The sequence below is a fragment of the Peromyscus californicus genome, unplaced genomic scaffold (assembly GCF_007827085.1).
Source record: "Peromyscus californicus insignis strain IS unplaced genomic scaffold, ASM782708v3 Scaffold_11__1_contigs__length_118956290, whole genome shotgun sequence".
NCBI lineage: Eukaryota > Metazoa > Chordata > Mammalia > Rodentia > Cricetidae > Peromyscus > Peromyscus californicus.
Genome location: NW_026294402.1, coordinates 15,625,425 through 15,647,671, shown reverse-complemented (window position 1 = coordinate 15,647,671; position 22,247 = coordinate 15,625,425). Strand labels below are relative to the sequence as shown.

The 22,247-nt window shown below is 39.6% G+C and overlaps 1 protein-coding gene across 1 annotated transcript; it reads right to left on the bottom strand.

Moving 5' to 3' along the window:
- Positions 1 to 265: 265 nt before the first annotated feature.
- LOC128103149 (olfactory receptor 7D4-like) lies at positions 266 to 1,214 on the bottom strand. Its single transcript, XM_052727245.1, is given in 2 exon segments — positions 266 to 785; positions 787 to 1,214. Coding segments are annotated over 2 exon segments (930 nt in total). The 5' UTR covers positions 1,197 to 1,214.
- Between the last annotated feature and the right edge of the window lie 21,033 nt (positions 1,215 to 22,247).

The following is a 22,247-nucleotide window of genomic DNA, read 5'->3' as shown; positions in this document are numbered from 1 at the left end:
ATTGTTTTAAGTATATTTTAATCTCAGAAATAAGGAAACTGAACAAAAGTGACCAAAATGCAAATATTCATGATTTACTATTTCAGGAGAAATGTCTATAGCAATAACTAGAAGGGAATATATATATATATATACACACAAACTAATCATGCTCTTTGAACAGAAATTCACATAGGCCACATTTCATAGATGAGCATTATATTGAAATCCATAGCATTTATCTAAGTAGCTGCAATATCCATTTAGTTGTTTGGGCATTGATCCATCAAGGAGAGCCTACTTTGACGAGTCTTCCCAGAGCCCCCTTCACATCCTTGTTTCTCAGACTGTAGATGAAGGGGTTGAACATGGGGGTGACCGCAGTGTGCATCACTGAGGCTACAGTGCTACCATGGGAAGAGTGGGTCACAGCAGAACTGAGGTAAACACCAAGTGTTGTTCCATAGAACAAGCAGACCACACAGAGGTGAGATCCACAGGTGGAAAAGGCTTTAAATTTGCTTGCAATGGAGGACATTTTCAACAAAGAGGAGATAATTTGAAAGTAAGAGAAGAAGATGCCAGAGGCTGGAAATACACCTAGCAAGGCAGTAGAAACATACACAGTGATGTTATTGATGAGAGTATCAGAGCTGGCTACCTTAAGGATCTGAGTTATCTCACAGAAGAAATGAGGTATTTCAGTGACTCTGGAGAAGGTTAATCGCTTTATTAGTAGAACATGAACCAGGGAGACTGTTAAAACTATTACCCATGAAATCAGAACTAGGAGGCTGCAGAATTGAGTTCATAATGGTTGTGTAATTCAGGGGGTGACAAATGGCCACAAAGCGGTCAAATGCCATTATACTTATAAGGAGGTTATCCATTCCAGCAAAAACCATAAAGAAATATGCCTGAATGAGACACTGTAAATAAGAGATGTCTTTGCTCTGTGCCTGAATGTTCACCAGCATCTTTGGGACAGTGGTAGAGGTAAAACAGATGTCCACAAAAGACAGGTTGGAGAGGAAGAAGTACATGGGGGTGTGGAGGTGAGAATCAGAGCTGGCAGCCAGGATGATGAGCAGGTTCCCAAGCACTGTGACCAGATACATGGATAAGAACATCCCAAAGAGGAGGAACTGCATTTGTGGATCATCAGAGAGCCCAAGCAGGAGGAATTGTAGTACTTCTGTGTGGTTTTCTCCTTCCATGCCAGAGGCTTCTCTCCTTTATAAGGAAGCAAAAGTTCAGCAAACATCCAGGTGGACCCCAGGAAGAAATCACTCCATACTTCTACAGATGTTTTTCACTCCTGATGTTTCCTTCCACTCACCTTTTCCAAGACTTAGTTCATTTAACTATTAAATGCTCGTAATATTTTAATCTTTTGTTAAATGTAGGAGAAATCTCTCTTGCTTTTGCATTGAGGAACCTCTATGAATTCCTTCTTAACTTGTGGCCATAAGCTTGTTTGGTTTTTATTATAATTATTGTATAACATTAAAATATATTTCATGAATTCTTTAAAATACTCATACTGTCCCCTTTTTAATAGGTCTAAAATAGTAATAAAATTTGAATTTATTCATATTCCTGTGGTTCTTAATCTTCCTATTGCTATGATACTTTAATACAGTTTTTCATATTGTGGTGACCTCCAACCATAAACTTATTTCATTGCTACACCATAAATATAATTTTGCTACTGATATGAATTTTAATGTAAATATCTGATGTGCACACTATATGATATGGAACCCCCAAAGGGTTGAGAATTCCTCTCTATTCAATCTTCTACTCAGAGTTGAAGACTTGTTTTAACTATATATTGGCTATTTTTCTAAGTACTTGTTTTAACTTTTTATGAGGCTTAAATGCTATTGAATGCATTGGGGTCATTAAGTGATATATTTAATTATTGCTTGTAGTATGTATTACTTTTGATAATTGTTTTGGGTATGGTAGTCCCAAACAACAGAATAGCAATTGTCTTAGAAATTGTATTCTTTACTACAACGTTTTGAAACCTAATTTTAGTTCTTCCTCTTATATCTGTGTGATCTTTGGAAAGTTACTTCGGCTTATTTAGATACAAATACCTGACCCTTTCATTAGGAGCACTAAATAGTCAGTATACAGTAGAATTGAAAAAAATTTAACAAGTCCATGAAGCAGCTGTCTACACTTGTTTCTGTGACATACATTTGGTATTCCACAATGTGAACTGTTGCTCAGAACTTGGTGGTAATTGTTTTTATGGACTATAATTTATCAATATCATTTTAAAATGTGGAATCTATCCAATGTGGAATTCTAGTTAACACACAAGCACCACACACACACACACACACACACACACACACACACACACACACACACACACACCAGGTATATTGTGTCTTTAACTTATGCCAGCATTTCTTTTTTTAATATTTTAATTTCTTTTTTATTAGTTAATTTATTCTCAGCCAAACCACATTTTCCATTTCTTCCCTCCTCTCTCCCCAGTTCCTAACCACAACTTCCCTTCTTTCCCCCCATCTACTCCTCCTCCTTTCTTTTCAGAAAAGTGCAGGCCTCCTTTACTGAATCTACCTACTTATGACTTCTTTGGTCAGATAATGCCAGATATACTTTTCCTAGACAAACAAAATAATTTGGTCTAAATTTAAAAGCACAAAACAACACCACCACAACAAAAAATCAGATGCATATGTGAGAGTTTTTGTCCAAATATACATCATCATGAATGGACATGAAATCAGCTTTTTGGAACCTAGGGCCTATGATGAGACACTTTGCTCGGCCTTGGTGCGGGGAAGAGGGGTCTGGACCTGCCTCAACTGAATCTACCAGGCTCTTGTGACTCCCCAGGGGAGACCTTGTCTTGGAGGAGGTGGGAATGGGAGGTGGATTGGGGGGGAAGGCTGGGGGGTGGGAGGAGGGAGGACAGGGGAATCTGTGGCTGATATGTTAAATTAAATATAAAATAAAAATATTTATAAAAAAACAACAGTTAATAAATAATATGTTCAATATATTTGATTAACATATTAAAGGCTTCTCATAAAGAAGGATATTTAAAAGTATTAAGGCAAAATGTAATTATTGGAAGTAAATGTTCAGTAATTTAATGATAAAACTTAACATTAAGTAAAATTTAAGTCAAAAAAATCGCTTCATGTTAAGTTATTGTGAGAAAATGGATGAAAAGACTTCTTTGAGTTAGAAGTATTTTAGCTCACAGAAAATAGTTGGGAGTTACTCCTCAGAAGAAACAGAGAATAAAACTGTTGTTTATAGAAAGAACAGAATGGGAACTGGCTCTATATGTGGGTGAGCTGATTTAAAATGATCTTGAGAAGTCACTGATTTAAAGCAGATAGTGATGGGCAGGAAGGACAGTGTGTTTGGAAATTTCTCTGTTCTTCCTTAATGCCCCTCTCATGTGTTCTGTAGGTCTGAGGGTGTGATAGTTCCCCTCATCATTTTATTTACAAAGACTTATATGTGTTCTGTCACACTGTAAGGGCCAAACAAAAGCAAATGTTGAAGGAATCTCATGTTTTTTTTGTTTTTGTTTTTTTACCCCAGAGTTTTGTTTTGTATAATTATAGGTAAGGAACAACAAGACTATGTTTACAGTTTCTAGCATCTTAATGGTTGTATTACCAGAGCTCCTCATTAAAATATTGTTCTACTATCTTTCCAGGATCTAATTATGTTTACTCCCTTGATACACAAATAAGATTATAGGGAGTAATTTTCAGAAACTTTTATGTCTGTATTTGTATTGACTAGGAAAGTTGGACTTATTTCTTGTAAGTGCAAAGAATTTCATTTTACCTTAAAATTGACAAGGATGTTCCAGGGAAAAATTAATTTCTATGAGAAATAAATATCAGAGATAACCTCTCTTTGTTATATTCCTTGAACAATCTTTAGAGATTTAGTGAACAATTTATTTTCCGTAATGCCATGGATGAAAACAATTCTTTATTTTATCTGATTTAGAAATTTGCATTATAATTTGTTTTTTATTAATTAAATTTATTCTTTATTTATTTTTAATTTTTTTTATTTTGCAATACAGTTCAGTTCTACATATCAGCCACAGATTCCCTTGTTCTCCCCCCTCCCACCCCCCTCACCTTCCCCCCAGTCCACCCCCTATTCCCACCTCTTCCAGGGCAAAGCCTCCCCCAAGGACTGAGATCAACCTGGTAGACTCAGTCCAGGCAGGTCCAGTCCCCTCCTCCCAGGCCGAGCCAAGCGACCCTGCATAGGCCCCAGGTTTCAAACAGCCAACTCATGCAATGAGCACAGGACCCGACTGCCTGGATGCCTCCCAAACAGATCAAGCAAATCAACTGTCTCACCCATTCAGAGGGCCTGATCCAGTTGGGGACCCCTCAGCCATTGGTTCATAGTTCAGGTGTTTCCATTCGTTTGGTTGTTTGTCCCTGTGCTTTATCCAACCTTGGTCTCAACAATTCTTGCTCATATAAACCCTCCTCTTTCTCGCTAACTGGACTCCCAGAGCTCCACCGGGGCCTAGCTGTGGATCTCTGCATCCAGATCCCTCAGTCGTTGGATGGGGTTTGGCCATCCCATCACCAGAGTAGGTCAGTTTGGGCTGTCTCTCGACCATTGCCGGCAGTCTGTTGTGTGGGTATCTTTGTGGATTTCTGTGGACCTCTCTAGCACTTTGCTTCTTCCTATTCTCATGTGGTCTTCATTTACCATGGTCTCCTATTCCTTGTTCTCCCTCTCTGTTGTTGATCCAGCTGGGATCTCCTGCTCCCCCAAGCTCTCTTTCCCTCAACCCTCGCCTTTCATTACCCCCACTCATGTCCAGGCTGTTCATGTATATCTCATTCCATTTCTCTGCCATTGGGTGATCCCCATGTCTTTCTTGGGGTCCTGTTTTCCAGGTATCCTCCCTGGTGATGTGAGTAGCAGTCCAGTCATCCTTGTTCCACATCTAGTATCCTCCTATGAGTGAGTACATACCATGTTTGTCTTTCTGAATCTGGGTTACTTCACTCAGGATGATTTTTTCTAGATCCATCCATTTGCCTGAAAACCTCATGATGTCATTGTTTTTCTCTGCTGAGTAGTATTCCGTTGTGTATATGTACCACATTTTGTTTATCCATTCTTCAGTTGAAGGGCATCTAGGTTGTTTCCAGGTTCTGGCTATTACAAACAATGCTGATATGAACATAGCTGAACAAGTGCTCTTGTGGTATGATTGAGCATTCCTTGGGTATATGCCCAAGAGGGGTATAGCTGGATCTTGGGGGAGATTGATTCCCAATTTTCTAAGAAAGGGCCATATTGATTTCCAAAGTGGTTGTACAAGGTTGCATTCCCACCAGCAGTGGAGGAGAGTTCCCCTAGCTCCACATCCTTTCCAGCATAAGCTGTCTTCAGTGTTTTTGATCTTAGCCATTCTGACAGGCATAAGGTGGTATCTCAGAGTTGTTTTGATTTGCATTTCCCTGATGATTAGGGATGTTGAGCAATTCCTTAAATGTCTTTCAGTCATTTGAGTTTCCTCTATTGAGAATTCTCTGTTTAGTTCTATAGCCCATTTCTTAATTGGACTGTTGGGCATTTTGATGTCTAATTTCTTGAGTTCCTTATATATTCTGGATATCAGTCCTCTGTCAGATGTGGGGTCGGTGAAGAACTTTTCCCATTCTGTAGGCTGTCACTTTGCCTTGTTGACTGTATCCGTTGCTCTACAAAAGCTTCTCAGTTTCAAAAGGTACCACTGATTGATTGTTTCTCTCAGTGTCGAAGTTATCTCCTATGCCAATGCATTCAAGACTACTTCCTACTTTCTCTTCTAGCAGGTTCAGAGTAGCTGGATTTATGTTGAGGTCCTTGATCCACTTGGACTTAAGTTTTGTGCATGGTGATAGATATGGATCTATTTGCAGCCTTCTACATGTTGATATCCAGTTATGCCAGCACCATTTGTTGAAGATGTTTTCTTTTTTCCATTGTACACTTTTGGCTTCTTTGTCAAAAATTATATGTTCATAGGTGTGCAGATTAATGTCAGGGTCTTCAATTCGATTCCATTGGTCCACATGTCCATTTTTATGCCAGTACCAAGCTGTTTTTATTACTGTAGCTCTGTAGTAGAGCTTGAAGTCAGGGATCGTGATGCCTCCAGAGGTTGTTTTATTGTACAGGATTCTTTTGGCCATCCTGGGTTTTTTGTTTTTCCATATGAAGTTGAGTATTATTCTTCCAGGTCTGTGAAAAATTGTGTTGGTATTTTGATGGGGATTGCATTGACTCTGTAGATTGCTTTTGGTAAGATTGCCATTTTTGCTATGTTAGTCCTGCCTATCCATGAGCATGGGAGATCTTTCCATTTTCTGACATCTTCTTCAATTTCTTTTTTCAGGGACTTAAAGTTCTTGTCATATAGGTCCTTCACTTGCTTGGTTAGCGTTACCCCAAGGTATTTTATGTCATTTGTGGCTATAGTAAAGGGTGATGTATCTCTGATTTCCTTCTCTGCTTCTTTGTCCATTGTATATAGGAGGGCTACTGATTTTTTTTGAGTTGATCTTGTATCCTGCTATGTTGCTGAAGGTGTTTATAAGCTGTATCAGTTCCTTGGTGGAATCTTTGGGGTCGCTCAAGTATACTATCATGCCATCTGCAAATAGGGAAAGCTTGACTTCTTCCTTTCCAATTTGTATCCCCTTAATCTCCTTATGTTGTCTTATTGCTCTGGCTAGAACTTCAAGTACTATATTGAATAAATATGGGGAGAGCGGATAGCCTTGCCTCATTCCTGATTTTAGTGGGATTGCTTTGAGTTTCTCTCCATTTAATTTGATGTTGGCTGTTGGCTTGCTGTAAATTGCGTTTATTATGTTTAAGTATGTTCCCTGTATTCCTGATCGCTCCAAGACCTTTATCATGAAAGGGTGTTGGATTTTGTCAAATGCCTTTTCTGCATCTAGTGACATGATCATGTGGGTTTTTTTCTTTGAGTTTGTTTATATGGTGTATTACATGGAAGGACTTTCGTATGTTGAAACACCTTTGCACCCCTGGAATGAAGCCTACTTGGTCATGGTGGATAATAGTTTTGATGTGTTCTTGGAGTCTATTTGCCAGTATTTTATTGAGTATTTTTGCATCAATGTTCATAAGGGAGATCGGTCTGTAGTTCTCTTTCTTTGTTGTATCCTTGTTTGGGTTAGGAATCAGGGTAATTGTAGCCTCATAGAAGGAGTTTGGTAATGTTCCTTCTGTTTCTATTGTGTGGAACAATTTAGAGAGTATTGGTATTAACTCTTCTTTGAAGATCTGGTAGAATTCTGCACTGAAACCATCTGGTCCTGGGCTTTTTTTTGTTTGGGAGACTTTTAATGACTGTTTCTATGTCGTTAGGGGTTATTGGACTATTTAAATAGTTTATCTGGTCTTGATTTAACTTAGGTATGTGGTACCTATCCAGAAAGCTATCCATTACTTTTAGGTTTTCCAGTTTTGTGGAGTAGAGGTTTTTGAAGTATGACCTGATGATTCTCTGGATTTCCTCAATGTCTGTTGTTATGTCCCCCTTTTCATTTCTGATTTTGTTGATTTGGAGGTTCTCTCTCTGTCTTTTGGTTAGTTTGGATAAGGGCCTGTCTATCTTGTTGATTTTCTCAAAGAACCAACTCTTTGTTTCATTAATTTTTGTATTGTTCTCTTTGTTTCTATTTTATTGATTTCAGCTCTCACTTTGATAATTTCCCGGCATCTATTCTTCCTGGGAGATTGTGCTTCTTCTGGTTCTAGAGCTTTCAGGTGTGCTGTTAAGTCACTAGTGTGAGATTTCTCCAAGTTCTTTATGTAGGCATTTAGTGTTATGAATTTCCCTCTTAGCACTGCTTTCATAGTGTGCCATAAGTTTGGGTAAATGGTGTCTTCATTTTCGTTGATCTCTAGGAAGTCTTTAATTTCTTTCTTTATTTCTTCCTTAACCCATTGGTGATTCAGTTGAGCATTATTCAGTTTCCATGAGATTGTAGGTTTTCTGTAGTTTTTGTTGTTGTAGAAATCTAATTTTAAACCATGGTGGTCTGATAGAACGCAGGAGGTTATTCCAATTGTATTGTATCTGTTGAGATTTGCTTTGTGGCCAAGTATGTGGTCGATTTTAGAGAAGGTTCCATGGGATGCTGAGAAGAAGGTATATTCTTTTTTGTTAGGATGGAATGTTCTGTAGATATCGATTAAGTCCATTTGAGTCATGACATCAGTTAAGTCCTTTATTTCTCTGTTATGTTTCGATTTGGCTGATCTGTCCAGTGGTGAAAGCGGGGTGTTGAAGTCTCCCACTATTAATGTGTGGGGTTTTATATGTGATTTAAGCTGTAGTAATGTTTCTTTTACATATGTGGGTGCCCTTGTGTTTGGGGCATAAATGTTCAGAATTGAAACTTCATCTTGGTGGATCTTTCCTGTGGTAAGGATGTAATGCCCTTCTTGATCTCTTTTGATTAATTTTAGTTTGAAGTCTATTTTGCTGGATATCAGGATGGCTAGACCAGCTTGTTTCTTAAGACCGTTTGATTGGAAAGTCTTTTCCCAGCCTTTTATTTTTAGGTAATGTCTATCTTTGAATTTGAGATGTGTTTCTTGTATGCAGCAGGAAGATGGGTCCTGCTTTTGTATCCATTCTGTAAGCGTATGTCTTTTTATAGGTGAATTAAGTCCATTGATATTAAGGAATATTAATGACCAGTGATTGTTCATTCTTGTTATTTTTTGGTGGTAGTGTGTATGTACTTCTCTTCTTTGGGGTTTACTGCTGTGGTTTTATCTATTGCCTGTGTTTTCGAGGGTGTGTCTGACTTCCTTAGGTTGGAATTTTCCTTCTAGTGCTTTCTGTAGGGCTGGGTTTGTGGATAAGTATTGTTTAAATCTGGCTTTGTCTTGGAATGTCTTGTTCACTCCGTCTATGATGATTGAAAGTTTTTCTGGGTATATTAGTCTGGCTGGCATCCATGATCTCTTAGTGTCTGCATTACATCTGTCCAGGTCCTTCTGGCTTTCAGATTCTCCATTGAGAAATCAGGTTTTTTTTCTGATGGGTTTGCCTTTATAAGTCAGTTGGCCTTTTTCCTTTGCTGCTCTTAACATTCTTTCTTTATTCTGTACGTTTAGTTGTTCAATTATTATGTGGCAAGGGGACTTTTTTAGGGGGTCTAGTCTGTTTGGTGTTCTATAGGCTTCTTGTACCTTCATAGGCATTTACTTCTTTAAGTTGGGAAAGTTTTCTTCTATGATCTTGTTGAATGTATTTTCTGTGCCTTTGAGTTGGTTTTCTTCTCCTTCTTCTATCCCTATTATTCGTAGGTTTGGTCTTTTCATGGTGTCCCAATATTTGTTGGATATTTTGGTTCATGACTTTGTTGGTTTTTGTGTTTTCTTTGACTGATGAATCTATTTCTTCTACTGTATCTTCAATGCCAGAGATTTTCTCTTCCATCTCTTGCATTCTATTGGTTATACTTGCATCTGAAGTTCCCGATCGTTTACTCAGAATTTCTGTTTCCACCATTCCCTCTGTATCTTCTTCATTTTTTGTATTTCCCTTTTCAGGTCTTGGACTGTTTCCTTCATTTGTTTCATTGCTTTTTCATGATTTTCTTTCAGTGCTTTATTGTTTTCTTCCAGGACTTTATTGTTTTCTTCTGCTTTATTTGTCCTTTCCTCTAGTTTTTTATAGCGTTCTTCCCATTTTTTGTCTTTTCCTCTATATAAGCCTCTACCTTCTTCATGATGTTATTCATAAGGCTGTTTTCTTCTGCTTCTTCCAATTTTTGATATTCAGGTCTAGATTTTGGAGGAGGTCTAGGTTCTGGTGATGCTGTATTGCTCTTCATTTTGTTGTATGTACTTCTGCCTTGACATCTGCCCATCTCCTTGTGGTTCGTTCTTGGTCTTATCAGCGCACTTGGTTCAGACAGAGCTGACAGAATCAGGAAGTCTCTCTTTCTTGTCCAGATGGGAGCTCTCTTGTCCAAATGGGAACTCCGGGGCAGGATGGGAGCTCTTGTCCAGACAGGAAGTCCAGGGCAGGATGGGCGCTCTTGTCCAGAAGGGAGGTCCAGGGCAGGATGGGAGCTCTTGTCCAGAAGGGAAGTCCAGGGCAGGATGGGAGCTGGGGGCTGGTCTCTAAGTCTCAGGAAGTGGCTGGGGTCTCAGGCAGATGGGCGTGGTGCAGGGCATAGAGATTGCAGGGTCTGCTGGGGTTCTTGGAGAAGAAGAGCCTTCCCAGTAGGGCTAGAAGGGAACCTGCCCGGTGGCCAGAACCTGGGGCCAAGTTGGGCAGGTCTTCCCCGGAGTGGCTGGTGCCCAGGGATGGGGTCTAGGCTGAGCCCGGACACTTACCTCTGGTCCAGAAGGGAAGTCTGGGGCAGGATCGTGCCATTTGCTTTTTGTGTTGTTGTATGTATTCTTGCACTGGCATCTACCCATCTCTTCCTCAAATTTGTGCCAGAAATGTCTGTGTCTTAGGGAGTTGCTTTTGGTCCAATCTGTACTGGTTGTGTCTGCGTCTCAGGGAGCTGCTCTTGGTCCAATTGGCACTCTTGATCCTATCTGATCTTAACCTTTCTGACTAGAGTAAGACGAAATCTCTGAGTAGTGTCAGTTTGCCCTTTCATAATTGTTAAACATATTGAACATTAAAAAATGTTTAATATTTACAGCCCTTTGCATTTTGTCTTTTGAGAACTTCCTGTTTAGTTTTATTCCATACTTTTTAACCAGGTTGTTTGCTTTCTTGATATTTGATTATTTTTAGTTCTTTGTGTATAATAGATACTATCCATCAGCAAGAAGTATAAATAGTAAATAATTTTCACTATTCCATAGGCTGCCTCTTTACTCAGGTGACAGTGTGCTTTTCTGTGCAGAAGTTTTTTGTGTCATGATTTCATATTTATGAATTTTTGGTCTTAATGCCTGTGCTACCAGGATATTGTTCTGAACATTCTTTTCTGTGCCAATAAATCCAACACTATTTCTTACTTTTTTCTGTATTAGATTCAGGGCCTCAGCTCTTATGTTGTGGTGTTTGATCCAGCTGGAGTTTTGTGCTGTGTTATTTAGTGCTCTAATATTCAGTGGTACTTGGCAGAATGATGCTGATCAATGAGGCAGACTAAAGTCTCCTGTAATATTCAATTTTATTCAGGGCAACAGACAATTTATATTCTGAGGGTTAAGAAGAGTCATGTATTCCCCATGGGAGACCTCGATTTGGGGGATGTGGGGATGCAGGGTAGCTTGGGAAAGAGGGCTGGGAGTGGTAGGAGGGAGGAGGGGGGATCTGTGGATAGTATGTGGAGTGAGTAGAAAATTTCTTAATAAAGAAAAATGAAAAAAAAGTTTTCCTTTCTAAGAGTTGCCCCAGTCATGGTATCTCTTCACAGCAGTAAAAACTTAACTAATACAGACCATCTAGTCACCAAGAGCTAGGATTTTAGAAGAGTACTATGAGTGGTCTAGAGGATCCCTATATGCTACCAGTAAGACTCAATTTCAGGAGCTAAGCTGACAGTCACATCTGGGCCACCCTCCCTGTGCAGTGTGACCCCATTTCTGTGGAGGACAGCAAGCTATGTGAACATCTTCAGGGTACCCAAGATAATTTACTTGTGATGGAGTGTCACAACCAAGAGAGTGACAGTGAAGGGACATCCTAACATTGGTGCAGGACAAATGGGGTTTGGGTGATGAAGACAAAAGGTCACAGACGGAAAGGGACACAGACAAGAGCAGAGTGAATAAGCATCCTCTTGGGAAGCTCAGCCAACAGCCCAAGTCCTAAGAGGAAGGGCCTTGGTGTAGTAGTAGCCAAATGCTTAGTGAGGAAACTCCATACTGCCTGGAGTGCAAGCAGTGGAGAGGGCGGGGTCCTGGAGCTTCTTCTGATCAAAGGAAGACACGTCCACACTGTAAGTGGGCTTCAGCCTCCTTGTAAGTGATGGTGGTGAAGGGGGCGGGGCGGTACTGGGAGCCAGGGAAACACGCGGGAGAGAACTGTGTTAGAACTACTGAGTCTCCCATCTCAACTGCACATCTGGAATCTCCCTTGTACATTGCACTATGATGAGACTAGAAAGTAGTGTATGCATTCCAAGTAGATGGGTCCATCAGGGCAGGACGCAGGTCTATGCTGGAGCAGGTGCACAGGCCAGGCAGCAGCAGGAGTCAGGATTTCAGGCTGGGTCACAGTTGACTACTGAGGCAGCCAATGGCAGTGAACACAGGCAGAGCTTTGCTATACATCCATTTCTGTCCCATTATCCAGGAATTTAAAGGTGCTATGTATACTGATAATTCACAAGTCTATTCACATTAGAGATCCCGAAGAAGTAGGACCTAAATAGGACAGATACCCTTCAAGGACAGTAACCAGTCCAGGGACTGTTGGGTGGAGCAGAGGCAGAGGGTCACAGTCGGCTCCTCTGGGCCATGTTAACCAGGGGATCCTGACAGGCTGTGGAGGTGGCTGCCCAAGCGCTTTTCTTATGTCTCAAAACATGAAACCAGAGTGGAAAACCACTGAGTTGATTCATTAAATATACTTCCCAAGTGCTAAATGAGTCTCTGCATCTACCACTGTGGTTTCCAAAATGGCATCAAACATTTTACCAATGCTTACCAAAATATCCTCACACACCTACAAGTTCCTACTCAAGTTTTCTTTAACTGTCTCCAAGCTAGCTGCTTAGTAGGGAGATGATGCAATGCATTCCAGCACAAGAGGAGGCAGGCTGTGGTTTTAACAAAAGGGGTGTGATACCTCAGTCTGGTCACGGCACATGCAAGCAGAGCCACATGACTGTAACAGCGGCACACGGAGGTCATACTGTATTCTGCTGTTCATTTTCAATGAAAGCTCAACTCATCTTTTATTAAATTATGCTAAGGCTAAGTGGTTTGGATTTGTGATTTGTGGTTTTGTTTTAATATAATTTCTAAGTTGGTTTTGACTTTATGGCCATGTTAAAGAGTAAGAACGGGAAATGTATACTATTTTGGATTTGTAAACATTTAAGTATTATAATAAAAAAAGTTCAATCAACACGGGGGGGGGATGTGTAAGAATTGTATTCCTTAGAAATATTTTTTGCCATTCATATTTGAGAAAAATGTAACCATCTAGATCAATGGTTCTCAACATGTGGGTCGTGACCCCTTGGCGTTAAAACAACCTTTTCACAGGGGTCACCTAAGACCATTGGAAAACACAGATATTTACATTATGATTCATAAAAGCAGCAAAATTAAAGTTATGAAGTAGCAATGAAAATAATTTTAAGGTTGGAGGTCACAATAACATAAGGAACTGTATTAATGGGTCACAGCAATAGGAAAGTTGAGAACTACTGGTCTAGATATAAGGAAAAGAGATAAATAAATATCTCCTCTTCTCGCTCTATATATAGAAATATATAAATATCTGCACACACACACACACACACACACACACACACACACACACACACACTCACTCTGCGGGAGTGGGGGTGGAGGGTGGATGACAAATGTACTAAAAAATTAAAAAAAAATTTAAAAAAGAAGAGTCATGTGAGTAAAATATACAATCACAAGGGTAAAGCCACATGTGGCAGACAGGCTGCATATGGCAGAGAATCAACATGTGATGGATAAGCTTCACATGGCAAAACCATGTTTTTCCATAGAGGCACATAAAGATAACATCAGCAAACAATAATGAATAATTTGAAGTAAACTCACTCCTATCCAGTGCACCTGGTAGGAACACAAAAAACACATTTGAAGAACAACTCCATGTTTTGAAGAAACTCAGGTCACAGGACTCTTGTCTTGTTTTCTTGGAATTTTTTTCACAAGCACCCACATTTCTTTTCACATGACTCCATTCTTTGACATGTACCAACAAGTGTGAATAAGAATCTAGTTTCTTTCTTTGACATATGCATTTTGATCAGTACCGATTGGCCATCTCTTGTCAACAAATGAATCTTCTACTACCAGGACTGGTTGCATTCAATTGAGTTTTTGGTGAAGGGCATTGCATGGGAATCCCCAAACAATACAGGTTGTTGCTAAGACAATGGGTTGCTGTCTGCAAGCTGATTGTGGGTCCCAAATTTTCAAGTACAACATATACACAACTCATTGAACATGGAGATGTTGAGATGTTGAGCTTGTGTCCACATGGTGCCTTCACCCCTACATTACAGTGTCTTTCATATGGGAAAGTACTTTGCAGGCTACAAAAAGAGAAACATAAACACCAACCCAGCCACATAACCTTTGACCTAAAATCTGTCCTGCCTGCAAGATATGCTAGGGCCATGGTGGCACAGAACTTGTAGAAGTTGCCAACCAATGTCTGATTTGATTTAAGGCCCACTCTACCTGACATGATTTGGGTGGCCAAGAACAAGAGACTAGATAACCTAGAGGTAGATATCCCAGAGACCTAGGATAAAACCAAAAACTAGTGGTCTAAAAAATTAGTAACAATAAAATGACTCCTAATGGTATTCTGCTATATTCATAGATCAGTGCATTATTCAGCCTTCATCAGAGACACTTCCTCATGTAGCAGATGGAAACAAGTACAGAGACACACAGACACACACTACTCATGGGGGTCTTGGAATACATAGCTCTAAAAGGGATGTCTTCATCAAGTCTTTTCTGGGGGGGGGTACCCACCACCCCCACATTCCCCAGAGTGCTCTTGAGTGGGAGCAGCAGGGAATATTAGATAGAAGGATTTAGAGGGTAGAGAAACAGATAGAAAATACAGGATAGCCTTGAGAGGGCCTGGAACCTATGCCATTGGGCCCTGACTATCTCTGCCCTAGGGTATTTATAGAAATGCCAAGGGGTGGAGCAAAAGACCTCCCCCCAGCACAGCCAAGTGCAGACCATCTCAGACACCTGCACTCAGGTCGGTGGTCTAATCATCCTCTATGCGGACATGCTGGGTAAAGCCACTAGGAAACCTCAAAATTGGCTCTCACAGGTCCCCCTTTCTTAATATATAAAAAACAGGCCGGGCGGTGGTGGCGCACGCCTTTAATCCCAGCACTCGGGAGGCAGAGGCAGGCGGATCTCTGTGAGTTCGAGGCCAGCCTGGTCTCCAAAGCGAGTTCCAGGAAAGGCGCAAAGCTACATAGAGAAACCCTGTCTCGAAAAAAACCAAAAAAAAAAAAAAAAAACAAACAACTCCTCATTAATAGCTCATAGCAATTTCCATAGCTGTCAAATCTCCCAGTATGGGAGTAGAAAATGATAAAGATGGCATTTCTTTTTTGTATTGGGTCTAAGGTGACTACAGCAGTCTTTAGCTGCATCCAGCCCTTTCTAAACCAAAAACTCTTAATGCAATTGCAAACTTAAATAATCCCTTAGCTTCATCATTACCATTAACAGGTTAACATAAATATTGCTATATATAGTTACAATTCTCTCATTCTTACATCTCAAAGCAAACTCTTAACAGAACCATTTGAATTAACATAAATGGTACTATGTATAGTTACAACTTTCTCAGTCTTACAACTTAAACTCTTCACAGAATCATTTGAATTTCTTGCTAACAGAACACAGGAAAAACTTCTGATGTTTTCACATCAAACTTAAATATTTCCTTAACTTCACAAAACCAGGGTGCATTAATATCAATAGGTTAATATAATTTCTGCAAACATATATTCAACCTTAATTCACTCATAACTCCTCCTTTTCTTTATAAATTTTTTAAACAAAATCTCAAACCTAGTTAGAAAAAACCCAAACTTACACAATTCCTACACACCCATATTTAAAAGAAATATTCTCAATGTAACCATTAACACTTTGAAAACTTAGCAAAACATCCAAAAGCAGTTTCTTGATAAAACTCTTTACACTTTAAAGTACTCTTAGTATACCCATTTGCATTTCTTACCAACAAGACACAACATTAATCCACTCAAATAACAAGAAAATGTTTTTAAATTAAATAGACTTAGGAATATTACTTCTCTCTTTTCTTTATTTTTTTTTAAACAAAATCTCAAGTCTAGTTAATAGAAAACTCAAACTTTTCTGTTTAAACAGTTCTATTTTTTAACACCGAACAATTCATGAATCAACACAGTTAATAAAGCATATATGCATGCACAAAAGTGTATCTTGAGCCTAGGTAGAAAAAAATAAATTTCTTCATTTAAGCAGTTCCTAGGTCATCACCACAAGTAAATTCAAAATTGTCCCATTGCAATGAAATCAGTATTGTTCATTTCATAAGTCACAAAACTCAAATAATAAATTCTGGTACCAGCCTTGCAAATATGAAGAAATTTATAACCAAAACCTTTCTGTAGTTTTATCTCATTTTTTTTAAGTTCGAAAAGTAAAAAAAAAAACAAATCCAAATTCTGCTCCTAGACATTCACTTCCAAATATGAAGAAACATTTTACAACCAAAACCTTTTTGCCAGCCTCTGCAGCTTTTGTTCTCAGGCCGAAGACATTTTCAGTTACAGGAGCATTTTAAACTGCACCATTGTTGCTGCTAGCTCAGGTTTTTCTGTGTTGCGTTGATTTTCCAATGGGTCTCAGTTGTGGATGCCTGTCTGTGGTTGTTGTACTGGTTGTGACATTCGCCATTCTTAGCTTCTTAGTGGCTTCTGGAGCTTTTGAAACTGCTCAGACTGCCAGCTTGCAGTCTGCTAGGACACTACCTTCTGTGTCTCAGGTTCTTTTACCATATACATTAAGCATAGTCTCACACTAAACATTTACACTTTTTCACAAACTCACATATAACATATTAACATATACTTATTTATACTTCTTTTTACAAGCTAACATTCTTAAAGATACTCCTTAGCATATATACTTATATATTTACTTCTTATATTCTTATTTAAACTTACATTTACTTATATATTTACTTCTTATATTCTTATTTAAAATACATTTACAACTAGTATCTTTACTTACTTACTTCTTATATTCTTAAACTTACATTTAAAACTAGCATCTTACTGCCAACTCATGCAATGAGCACAGGACCCAGTCCCACTGCCTGGATGCCTCCCAAACAGATCAAGCCAATCGACTATCTCACCCATTCAGAGGGCCTGATCCAGTTGGGGGCCCCTCAGCCATTGGTTCATAGTTCATGTGTTTCCATGGGGCTTATACAGGGTTGCTTGGCTCGGCCTGGGAGGAGGGGACTGAACCTGCCTGGACTGAGTCTACCAGGTTGATCTCAGTTCTCAGGGGAGGCTTTGCCCTGGAGGAGGTGGGAATGGGGGTTGGGCTGGGGGGAAGGGGAGAGAGGCGGGAGGGGGGAGAAAAAGGGAATCTGTGGCTGATATGTAGAACTGAATTGAATTGTAAAATAAAATAAAATTTTAAAAAACTAGCATCTTTACTTCTTACAAGCTTATTATAGGACTACCTTAGCAAATACACTGCATGTCTTTACTTATTAAAAATTTATTAATACATGTCTTAAAGAAATTCTATAGCTATATTAGCATATCTAACTTAGCAAACACCTAAAAGATTTCTTTTTTTTTTTTTTTTTTTTTTTTTGGTTTTTCGAGACAGGGTTTCTCTGTGTAGCTTTGCACCTTTCCTGGAACTCACTTGGTAGCCCAGGCTGGCCTTGAACTCACAGAGATCCACCTGGCTCTGCCTCCCGAGTGCTGGGATTAAAGGCGTGCGCCACCACCGCCCGGCCAAAAGATTTCTTAATACCTAGAAGAGATTTAACATCTTCTAACAAGACAATAATTTTCTACTTCTTACTCTTAATTATTATCACTATAACTATTAGAAAGAAGTACGCAAATCATTTCTAAAGTTCAGAGCTTATAATCAGCTTTGATAGTTCTTTTGAAACAAGAGTCTATTTGTTTCAAAAAGGGTTAGTTCGTTGTGTGCTTGCCCTCATATTCATTGAGTAACTGATGGAAGCACATGAAGAGATCCACAGCCAAGCACCAGGCTAAGCTCCAGGAGCCAAGTAGAAGAGAGGGACGAGGGATTCTATGAGCATAGTGGCACATCCTTAATGGGCATGTATTTTGTTAAATCACTAGTTAATGAAGAAAATGTCTGATGTATTTGATTAAAATGCTAAAGGCGAGCCGGGCGGTGGTGGCGCACGCCTTTAATCCCAGCACTCAGGAGGCAGAGCCAGGCGGATCTCTGTGAGTTCGAGGCCAGCCTGGGCTACCAAGTGAGTTCCAGGAAAAGGCGCAAAGCTACACAGAGAAACCCTGTCTCGAAAAACCAAAAAAAAAAAAAAAAAAAAAAAAAAAAATGCTAAAGGCTTCAATAAAGAAAATAGTTTACAAATATTAAGGTAACAAATACTATTATTGAAAGTAAATGTTCAGAATTTTCATGATAAAAACAAGCTTTGTTTCAGTAAACTTACTTAAGCCAGAAAACCACCACCAAACAGCAAGTTATTATGTGGAAGTGGGTGAGAAAGGATTCTTAGAAATAAAAATATTTTAGTTGAGGGTTGGGGATTTAGGTCAGTGGTAGAGTTTTTGCTCAGCAAGTACTGAGTTCAGTCCTCAGCTCTTGGAAAATAACAAAGAAAGGTTTTTAGCTGAGAGAGAAATAGTGTATAATTGCTAATCAATGAAGGCAGGGAAGGACTGAGCTCATCCCCTTGTGTTAAGGCTGGGCAGGTAATCCAGCATGGGGAATAGGTTTCCAAAGGGAGCTAAGTGCCAGGGACAGGTCCTGATCTCACTGCTAGGAACCTTACAATGAGACTGAAATACACAACTGCACAGGGCCTAGGTTGGTCCTGTGGAGGCTCCCTAACTGTTGGTCCAGAGTCCATGAGCTCCTGCGAGCTCAAGTCAGCTGTCTTTATGACCCCATCATGACCCCCTGACTCAAACAACTCTTCCTCTCTTTCTTGAGCAAGACTCTGAAAGACTATTGGGGCCCAGCTCAGTGCTTGGCTATGGATCTCTGCATCTGCTTCTATCAGTTACTGGATAGAGTATCTTTGATGACAGTTAAGGTAGTCACCAATCTGATTACAGTAGATGGCCAGTTCAGGCACTCTCTCCACTATTGCTAGGAGTCTTAGTTGGGGTTATCCTTGTAGATTCATGGGAATTTCTCTGGCACCAGGTTTCTCTCTAACCCCAAACTGGGCCTCACATCGAGATCTCTTTTATTATTCTTCCTGTCTATCCCACCTCCAACCCACCTCCCACACCCAGCCCACACACAATCTGTTCCCTCAAGATCCCATCCCTGGATTCCCTCCTACCCTGTCCCCAGTTTGCCCAGGAGATCTCTTTTATTTCCCCTCCCCAGGGAAATCCATGCATCCCTCTTTGAGCCCTCATTATCTAGCCTCTCTGGGGCTGCAGATTGTAGGCTGGTCATCCTATACTCTACTCTTAATATCCACTTGTGAGTGAGTATATACCATGTTTGTCTTTCTGGGTCTGTGTTACCTCACTCAGGATGACTTTGTCTACTTCCATACATTTGCTTGCAAATTTCCTGAGGTCATTTTTTTTTTTTACAGTTGGGTAATACTCCATTGTGTCGATCTACCATATTTTTCTTATCCATTCTTTGGTTGAGGGGAATTTAGGTTGTTTTCAGGTTCTGGCTATTATGAATAATGCTGCTATGAACATAGCTGAATATGTGTCCTTGTGGTATGATTGAACATCCTTTGGGTATATGCCAAATGTTGGTATAGCTGGGTCTTGAGGTAGATTGACTCCAAATTTTCTGAGAAACCGCCATACTGATTTCTAGAGTGGCTGTACAAGTTTGCATTCCCACCAACAGTGGAGGAGTGTTCCCCTTGCTCCACATCCTCTCCAACATAAGCTGTCTTCAGTGTTTTTGATCTTAGCCATTCTGACAGGTGTAAGATGGTATCTCAGAGTTGTTTTGATTTGCATTTCCCTGATGACTAAGGATGTTGAGCAATTCCTTAAATGCCTTTCAGTCATTTGAGATTCTTCTGTTGAGAATTCTCTGTTAAGCTCTATAGCCCATTTTTTAATTGGATTGTTCAGTATTTTGAAGTCTAGCTTTTTGAGTTCTTTATATATTTTGGAGATCAGCCTTCTGTCAGATGTGGAGTTGGAGAAGATCTTTTCACATTCTGTAGGCTGTCATTTTGTCTTATTGATGGTGTCCTTTGCTCTACAAAAGCTTCTCAGTTTCTGGTGGTCCCATTTATTAATTGTCGCTCTCAGTGTCTGTGCTACTGGTGTTATATTTAGGAAGTGGTCTCCTGTGCCAATGCATTCCAGACTACTTCCTACTTTCTCTTCTATCAAGTTCAGTGTAACTGGATTTATGTTGAGGTCTTTGATCCACTTGGACTTGAGTTTTGTGCATGGCAGCAGATATGAATCTATTTGTAGTCTTCTGCATGTTGACATCCCATTATGCCAGCACCATTTGTTGAAAATGGTTTCTGTTTTCCATGGTACAGTTTTGGCTTCATTGTCAAAAATCTTATGTTCATAGGTGTTTGGATTATTGTCAGGGTCTTCAATTCAATTCCATTGGTCCATGTGTTGGTTTTTATGCCAGTATTTTATTGAGTATTTTTGCATCAATGTTCATGAGGGAGATTGGTCTGTTTTCATATCCATTCTGTTAGTCTGTGTCTTTTTATAGGTGAATTGAGACCATTGATATTGATGGATATTAATGACCAGTTATTGTTAATTCCTGTTATTTTTTGGTGGTAGTGTTGTATGTTTCCCTTCTTTGGTATTTGTTGGTATGGGATTATCTATTGCCTGTGTTTTCATGGGTATATCTAACTTCCTTAGGTTGGATTTTTCCTTCAAGTGCTTTCTTTGGGGCTAGATTTGTGAAGAGATAGTGTTTGAATCTGATTTTATCATGGAATATTTTGTTTACTCCGTCTATGTTGATTGAGAGTTTTGCTGGATATAATAGTCTGGGTTGGCATCCATGGTCTCTAAGTGTCTGCATAACATCTGTCCAGGAGCTTCCAGCTTTTAGTGTCTCCATTGAGAAGTCAGGTGTTATTCTGATGGGTCTGCCTTTGTATGTTACTTGTCCTTTTTCCTTTGCAGCTCTTTTTTTTTGGTTTTTTCGAGACAGGGTTTCTCTGTGTAGCTTTACGCCTTTCCTAGAACTCACTCTGTAGTCCAGGCTGGCCTTGAACTCACTGAGATCCACCTGCCTCTGCCTCCTGAGTGCTGGGATTAAAGGCATGCGCCACCACCACCTGGCTTCCTTTGCAGCTCTTAATATTTTTGTCTTTATTCTGTATGCTTAGTGGTTTGATTATTATGTGGCAAGGGGACTTTTTTTTGGATCCAGTCTATTTGGTGTTCTGTAACCTTCTTGTGTCTTTGTAGGCATTTCCTTCTTTATGTTGGGTAAGTTTTTTTCTATGATTTTGTTGAATATATTTTCTGTGCCTTTGAGTTGGTATTCTTCTTCTTCTATCCCTATTATTCTTAGGTTTGGTCTTTTCATGGTGTCCCAAATTTCCTGGACATTTTGGGTCATGACTTTGTTGGCTTTAGTGTTTTCTTTGACTGATGAATCTATTTCCTCTACCGTGTCTTCAATGACGGAGATCCACTCTTCCATCTCTTGCATTCTGTTGGTTATACTTGCATCTGTAGTTCCTGTTTGTTTACTCAGATTTTCCACTTCCAGCATTACCTCAGTTTGTGCCTTCTTTATTGTCTCCATTTCAGTTTTGAAATCTTGAACTGTTTCTCTCACTTGTTTAATTACTTTCTCTTGGCTTTCAAGGGATTTACTGATTTCTTCCCAATTTTTGTTTGACTTTTCCTCGATTTCTTTAAGGGAATTTTTCATTTCATCTTTTAAGATCTCTAATATTTATTAGAGATTTTTATGGTCAATATCTTCTGTTTCTTCTGTGTTGGGATGTTCAGGTCTTACTGATGTAGGTTCTGGTGGAGCCATATTGGTTTTTATGTTGTTGACTGTATTTTTGCACTGGCATCTACTCATCTCTTTCTCTACTTGGTGCAAGTGGTGTCTGTGTCTAAGGGAGCCTCACTTGGTCTGATTGGTACTCTTGATCCAGTGGGAGCTCTTGGTCTAGTCAGTGCTGATGGACTTTTTGCCTCAGGGAGCGGCTCTTAGTCCACTTGGCGCTAGTGCGCTCTGTCTCAGAGAGTAGCTGCAGTCTTAGTACATGG